This window comes from Zophobas morio, unplaced genomic scaffold, assembly GCF_036711695.1.
Source record: "Zophobas morio isolate AGI-343-1 ecotype UQ-CSIRO unplaced genomic scaffold, CSIRO_AGI_Zmor_V1 ptg000002l, whole genome shotgun sequence".
Taxonomy (NCBI): Eukaryota; Metazoa; Arthropoda; class Insecta; order Coleoptera; family Tenebrionidae; genus Zophobas; species Zophobas morio.
Window position 1 is genome coordinate 8580348 of NW_026972107.1, and position 7758 is coordinate 8588105.

General features: G+C 28.0%; 1 protein-coding gene across 1 annotated transcript in view; it reads right to left on the reverse strand.

Annotated features, from left to right (window-relative positions):
- Positions 1 to 7311, reverse strand: part of LOC135127048 (spondin-1-like) — a 51379-nt gene extending 44068 nt beyond the window's left edge. The window contains 1 exon segment of the mRNA XM_064053350.1: positions 7231 to 7311. Within this exon segment, the coding sequence (XP_063909420.1) occupies positions 7231 to 7261 (31 nt within the window). The 5' untranslated portion in view covers positions 7262 to 7311.
- Between the last annotated feature and the right edge of the window lie 447 nt (positions 7312 to 7758).

The following is a 7758-nucleotide window of genomic DNA, read 5'->3' on the forward strand; positions in this document are numbered from 1 at the left end:
CCACCAAGCATAAATCGCCTAAGCAGCATTCGACCAGCCTAGAGCGAACTTTACGAAATTGGGAGATAACTGAAACTTAAATCCATATAAGATATTCGCAAACGTAATTTCTGTACCGAATTAATTCTCACTGGAATCAGATTCATCAATCATTTCCGCTTAAAATGCATTCTAAATAGCAAGTATAGCGTTCAGTCGCATTTGTAGTCCGACACGTTTGTCCGAGATCTAGTTGGCACTTTTCAGGACGCGTTGCACGCTTAGGTCAAGGAAGGAATACACTGAAAACAAAAATTACCTATTTTACATGGAAAAAGTCTTTCGTAAATATGTACGTAGAGGGGCAGCTACAGCCCGTAGGGTAGTTTTATTTCCACTATAATGAACTGTTACTAAAGTTACGAATTAATAATCAGATATATTAAAACAATTTACTTAAACAGCACGTAATTCCCACGATTTGGAAATTTGGCAAACTTTATAAAACTAAAGGTTTGTTTACCGTCAAAATAAAACATATTAAAAAATTGGTCCAAGGTTATTTCGACAGAACTTCCCTCCCAATAAATTCCGTTTCTTCCAAAAATTTTAATTTTTTTTTTCGATTTTTTTCAATTCTCCAGTTTTTCATTCCTTTTTGTTCCTTCAGTTGCAATATTTGAAGTTTTTCGAGTTTTTAAGTTTAAATTTTTAATTTTTCGATTAGCAATTTTTCATCCAGGTTTTTTATTTTTTTTATTTTTACAATTTTTCGGTTTTTCATTTCCTTCATTTCTTCAATGCTTTTTCATTTTTATGATTTTTCGTTTAATTAATTTTTCAAATTTTAATCTTTGATTTTTGCGTTTCTCGATTTTCCAATTTATAACATTTTCAATTTTGCAATTTTTCGATTTTTAAGTTTCTCAATTTTTAATCTTTCGATTTGCAACTTTTCGTTTCTTTAATTTTTCAAGTTCTTGATTTCCAATTTTTTGGTTTTTAAAATTTTCATTTTATACTTTTTCGTTTTTTCGTTTTTAATTTTTCAATTTTACAATATTGCAATTTTTCCATTTTTTTATCCGAAAAGCTGAAAAACCAACTTCCCTCCCAATAAACTCCGCTTCTTCAAAAAATTTTGATTTTTTTTTTCGTTTTTTTTTAAATCCTTCAGTTTTCATTCCTTTTTGTTTCTTCAGTTGCAAGATTTGAAGTTTTTCGAGTTTTCACGTTTAAATTCTTAATTTTTCAATTTTTCGATTAGCAATTTTTCATCCAGGTTTTTTATTTTTTTTATTTTTGCAATTTTTCGACTTACAATTTTTCGGTTTTTGTTTTTTTTTTATTATTTCAGTTTTTAAATTTTGCACTTTTTCGATTTGAAATTTCATTTTTCGATTTTTCAATTTTTCATTTCTTCAATTTTTCGATTTGCGGTTTTCGTTGAGATTTCTTGTTTTCTTTATTTTTTTCTATTTTTCGGTTGACAATGTTTTGATTTTATATCTTTTGTTTTTTTCAATGTATACCTAATTTTTCAGTTTTGAATTTTTCCATTTTCGATTTGCAATTTTTCTGGTTTTCATTTTAAATATGTATCTAATAATGATTATAATTTTTAAAATTTTCACTTTTTCAATTTTACGATTTTAGAATTTTTCCATGTTTTAATTTTTTATTAGATTTTTCTATTATTCGGTTTCTAATTTTTCAATTCCTCGATATTTATTTTTCAATTTTTTGTTCTTTCAGTGTTACACTTTTCGAACTTTACAATTTTGACGATTCTATAATTTTTGTGTTTTCCAAATTTTCGATTTGATTCGTTTTATCTTCTTTCCAATTTTTCGATTCATTAATTTTTTTGGATTATTATTTTTGACGATTTTTAATTATTAATTTTTTTTGTTTCTTCAATTTTTAGATTTTGCAACTTTTTCACTGAAAATTTCTTGAGTTTACAATTTTTCGTTTTTCAATTAATTTTTAATATTATCAAATTTTCAAGTTTTTATTTTTTTCAATGTTTTTTTCTAGTTTTCATTTGCAATATTTATCTAGTAATGATTATAATTTTTAAAAATTTTCACTTTTTCGATTTTAGAATATTTTTCAATTATTGGATTTTAAGACTTTTTCATGTATTCAATTTTTCTATTTTTCGGTTTTTAATTTTTTTCTTCGATATTTAATTTTTCAATTTTTTTTCGGACTTTAGAATTTTGACGATTCTATCATTTTTGAGTTTAGGAATAAAGCAAATGAAAAAACAAAAAATTATGATATAAAATCGTGAAAATGAAACTGACGAAATCGGGAAAATGCAAAGAAAAATCCATTTTCCGATTTTCTGGTTTTTCGATTTTTAATTTTTCGGATAAAAAAAATGGTAAAATTGCAAAATTGTAAAATTGAAATATCAAAAACGAAAACGTATAAAATGAAACTTTTAAAAATAAAAAAATTGGAAATGAAGAACTTGAAAAATTATAGAAACGAAAAGTTGAAAGTCGAAACATTAAAAATTGAGAAACTTAAAAATCAAAAAAGTGCAAAATGGAGAAAACGAAATATTGTAAAAGCGTAATCGTAATATTGAAAATTAAAGAAATCGGAAAATCGGATAATCGAGAAATCGAAAAATTGCGTAATTAAAAAATTTAAAAATCAGTAAATCGGAGAATTAAAAAATCAAATATGGAAAATTTGAAGAATTGAAAAACCATTGAAAAAATAAATAAAGGAAATCAAAAAACAAAAAATTGTGATATAAAATGGAGAAAATGAAAGTGAAAAAATCGGGAAATTGAAAAATAAAAATCGTTTTACCGAATTTTTGGTTTCTCTATTTTTCAATTTTTCGGATAAAAAAAATGGAAAAATTGCAAAATTGAAAAATCAAAACGAAAAAACGAGAAAGTATAAAATGAAAATTTTAAAGATCTAAAAATTGTAAATCAAGAACTTGAAAAATTAAAGAAACGAAAAGTTGAAAATCAAAAGATTACAAATTGAGAAACTTAAAAATCGAATAATTCCAAAATTGAAAAATTGAAAAATTGGAAAATCAAGGATTCGAAAATCAAAGATTGAAAATTTGAAAAATTAATTAAACGAAAAATTATAAATTTCAAAGAAACATTGAAAAAATGATTAAAATGAAAAAACGAAAAATTTCGATACAAAGTCGGGAAAATGAAGACAAAAATTAAAAACTTGAAAAATTGGGGAAACGTGAAATAAAAAACCGAAAAATTAAAAATTGAGAAACTGAAAAATTGTAATATCGAAAAATTGTAAAATTGAAAAATTGCAAATTGAAAAATTAACATTCAAGAAAAGAAAAATTGTGATATTAAAATATTGGTAAAAGGTAAATAAGTCCATATTTCTCTAAAAATTAAAAAAATTTATTTTGCTAATAATAAACAATTCCCAAATTTTCGGGAAAATGGAGTGAGTCGATCTTGATTTATTCAATACAATATTGCCTCATTCATTAATTTTATTTTTTTTATTTTTTCAATTTTCTAATGTTCTACTTTTATCATTTTTATACTTTATTCAACGTGAAATTTATCTATTTCAGTTTTTTGATTTACAATTTTTTCTTTTTCAGTTTTTGATTTTTAAAGCTTCAGATTTTTTAATTTTTCTTTTTTCTATTTTCGGTTTTTCAGTTTCCCGATTTTTCAATTTTGCATTTGTTCAATTTCTGATTTGCAGTTTTCTAGTTTTTATATCAAATATAAATCTAATAATGATAATTTTTAGAATTTTCCTCTTTTTCAATTTTACAGTTTTAGAATTTTTCCATTTTTCAATTGTTGGATTTAAAATTTTTTTTATTTTTTCGATTTTTATATTTTCAATTTTTCAGTATTCAATTTTTCAATGTTTTAATATTTCAATGTTCGTTTTTTTTTTTCAATTTTTCGATTTATATATTTTTTTCATTTCTCCAGTTCATCGATTTGGAATGATCCGTTTTTCCACTTTTTCGATTTTTCAACTTTTGGAATAAAAAAAATGAAAAAATCAAAAATGAGAGAACGAAAAATTATTAAATGAAAACTTTGAAAACGAAATATTCGTAATATTGAAAATTAAGGAAATCGGAAAATCGGATAATTGAGAAATCCAAAAATTGCAGAATTAAGAAATTTTAAAACTCGTAAATTGACGAACTGAAAAATTAAAGATGACAATTTGAAAAATTGAAAAACAAAAAATTATAAAATCGAAATAAACATTTAAAAAAAATAAATAAAGGAAATGAAAAAAAATCGGGAAAATGAAAAATAAAAATCAAGAACTTGAAAAATTGGGGAACGAAAAATTAAAAAACCGAAAAATTGAAGAAACGAGAAATTGAAAAATTAAAGAAAATAAAAAACAAAAAATTTTGATATCAAAAACGGAAAACTGATATTAAAATATTGGTCGAAGGTAAATAAATCCATATTTCTCTAAAAATTAGGAGTATAAGATTTGATTTTGCTAATAATGGATTTAGTCGATCTTAATTTATTCAACACAGTAAATTGCTTCATTCATTAATTTTAGCTAATATTTGCCAAGATAAGACTGATTTTGGCAAATGACATACTCTTTACAAAAATAAAGGGTGGGTGGGCGGGGCTACTAGATATTTGCTAAGATAAGACTACGATAATTAAGATAATCTCCGAAACTACCGCCAAAATAATTAAAAAAAACTGTTTTTTGTCATTTGAACACATCGAAGATTATCCAAGACATTTTTTTGTGGATTTCGAATTGTGGAAGTTATTTTTGGTTCCATTTCTTCTAAAAATCGAACAATTTTTCCAGAATCGATAAAATGAAAAAAGACAATTTTCCAGGTAAAAAAAATCATTATCAAACCAAATTTTTCGAAAATTTTCGTCCGAGGCCGTATAAATGGCCTGTTTATCGAATAAGCGCGTCGAGATTTACATCCCAAATTTTTTTGAGGATTGGTAAGTAAGTAACTTTAAAAAGTGTCAAATTTTCAATACCACCCTCCCCCGTATAAATTTCCAAGATATTTGAAAAATTTCGTTTTTAAATTGAATTTTTCCAAAATTTTGGTCCGGAACCATCAACACGTTGTTATTAATCAGTTCGTCGAAATGTATGCTCCAGAAATTTTTGAGAATTAGGCAAGTTTTCAAAAATCTCAATTTCCGAGATGTTTAAAAAATTTATTTTTATATCAAATTTATAAAATTTTTCAAAAATATGGCTCCTGCAATGCTTTTTTGACTGTTTTTGGAGATTTCGAGATATTTAAAAAAACCTATTTCCAACCGAATAATTCGAAAATCTTGGTCCAGAAAAAACTTAGATTTTAGAATCTTCAAAAAATATTTCCCAGTTTTTTTTTGAGATGACATCATCAATTTTTTTGAGAGAGGATAAACGAGTAAATTTTGATTAACGATTTACTATGCTTACGATAACCTTAAAATGTTTACAAAATTTTAGAGCATATGGTTTTGCTGCTTCAAAGCTAAATTGCAAAATGTTGTTATGCAATTTTATCATCCACGTGATAGTTCTTATATACTAGTATACATACAAAATTTTTTCATCAATCGGCCCAATAGTTTCGATTATCTGTCTAATAAAAACCCCAACAGATGGCAGACAGACAGACAGACAGACAAACAGATAGACAGACGGAAAGAGGAGACCTATTTCTTAGTACTCTAGGGGCTAGCTTACGCTCAGGAAATAAAAATACAGTTACTTAAACTTTCATTTTTTCCATGTATCTATCTGTTTCTTTTTGCTTTAATTTCGCTTTGTATTAAGATTCGATATCGCAATATTGTCTATTGTTCTCCAGCGTTCCTTCCCTCCGTTGCCAATAACGATATCAAACTCTCTCCCCTAGAACAATGCAATGCATACTTGAACAATAACTTCCACAACTCTAATTCAGAAAATGTCAAATATTTGCCTATAGTACATAAATTTATTCCGTCTAAAACAGACAACGTCAGCCTTTAACGGACCTTCCGCCCAAATATAATTTAAACGTGAGCGATAATTAACAGGAATTGTGTACAGGATACACACACAAAGTTAATTTTGCTGCGCTTTCAAAACTTTAATCGTCTGTCTCTACTCCCAGCATTATTCAACGTGTTTGCTTTTGTCCAATTTAATACAACACTACTTTTTATTGCCCGGCTTTCAGGACGATAATTGCTACTATGAGTGAAATATGCTGGAGTTGTGGCTGAACACGATTGTGAAACACAAAAAAGTGCAATTTCCAATCGAATATGACTTACATTCAGGACGTCATTCGGTGCAGATGGAAATTTTAAAGCTGGATTTGATTGCGTGTCGTGGGCAAAAGTCAACATAAGCAATGTATGAATTTAAAATGAGAATGTATTTTTCTTTGACAAACTAATTATTGTTGGAATCGTTTAATTTTTTACATGTTCTCATTTTTAACAGACAAACAAAATTAATGAATAGAAAATTCCTGAAAGAAAGTTTTCCGCTGCATTTGCCTTTCACTCGCGTCGCTTCCTTAGTTATTTCCGTAAGAATTCAATGAAGTTAAGTGAAAATGTAGTGAATCAGTTTTGCAACGTCGATTATGTTCTAGATGCGTTTAACGGAAATTAATTTTTCAATTTAATTTCAGGAATGTGGAACTGCCTTGGAAAGTAATTGGACCTAGACGAACAATGATTTTTTTTTTCAAACAAAAAAACCGGTGTTACATTGGTTTCCTAACAATGCGAAGGCACCTCTACAAGTTACAAATTAACTAAATTAGTTAGTTCGAAAATCACTTTGTTCCGACACAACTCCAAGTATTAAAGTGGAACTAAACCATTTAAACCTGTTCTTTAAAGCGTTATTATTCTCGAAAAATGTACGCCCGCTTTACAAAAGAACAAAGGCGACACCAAGAATTACCTAGCTTATCGCAAGAAGCGTCAGTAACAAGACAGAACATGAAAAATACCAACATTAGCGCATCGCTGGCGTATTTAAATTCTTTAGAAAATTTGTATATTCCCCCCAGATTCGTTTCCATGCCTTGCACACCTGGATGATTGATAACCCGCTTCCCGATGTCAGTTATTGAAAAATGGGTCGTTTCGGGGGTTAGAACTGTCCAATTAAGCATTTATTAAAAACCGCGTGAAGAACCACACCGACTGCGCCACTTTCGCAACCTCGCAATCCAACTCTCCGACAAAATGATAAACTTACCAAATTCGACGAGCGATCGTTTAAGAAACATGTCACTGCCGCGTGTGTGGCGCGTGTTTTTGTTCAAGTCGTTAACTTGCTCCTTGGTTTGTCGGAATTGAACTGAGCGTCGCGACGCCGACGCCAGTCTATATGCAAAATGCGTATAGCTTGAAACGTGCGCCAAGCACGTACGAAAACTAAGTAAACGACTCATCACATTGCTACTAAATCAGATTCAATTTCCTGTGCATTTACAGGCCCCCGACTAGGAGAGTTATTGTGAAGCTCATCCATTTAAAATCGGGTGTATTCATCTTTAGACGTTTCCTGTTCGTTTAGTGTTGGAAAATGCGACCGTTTATTATACGAAACGAGATTATAATTAATTCGATTTAGTTAGCGAGGGTTTCTTTGAAGTTACTTAAATAGATAGGTAGTCTATTGTCGAACATTCGGAGGAGTATTCGAAGAACAAGAGTGGTAATAATGAGCGTTATCCGGGGGTAAGCGATCGATGAGGTATCGTAATTGTGGGTGCATAATGTG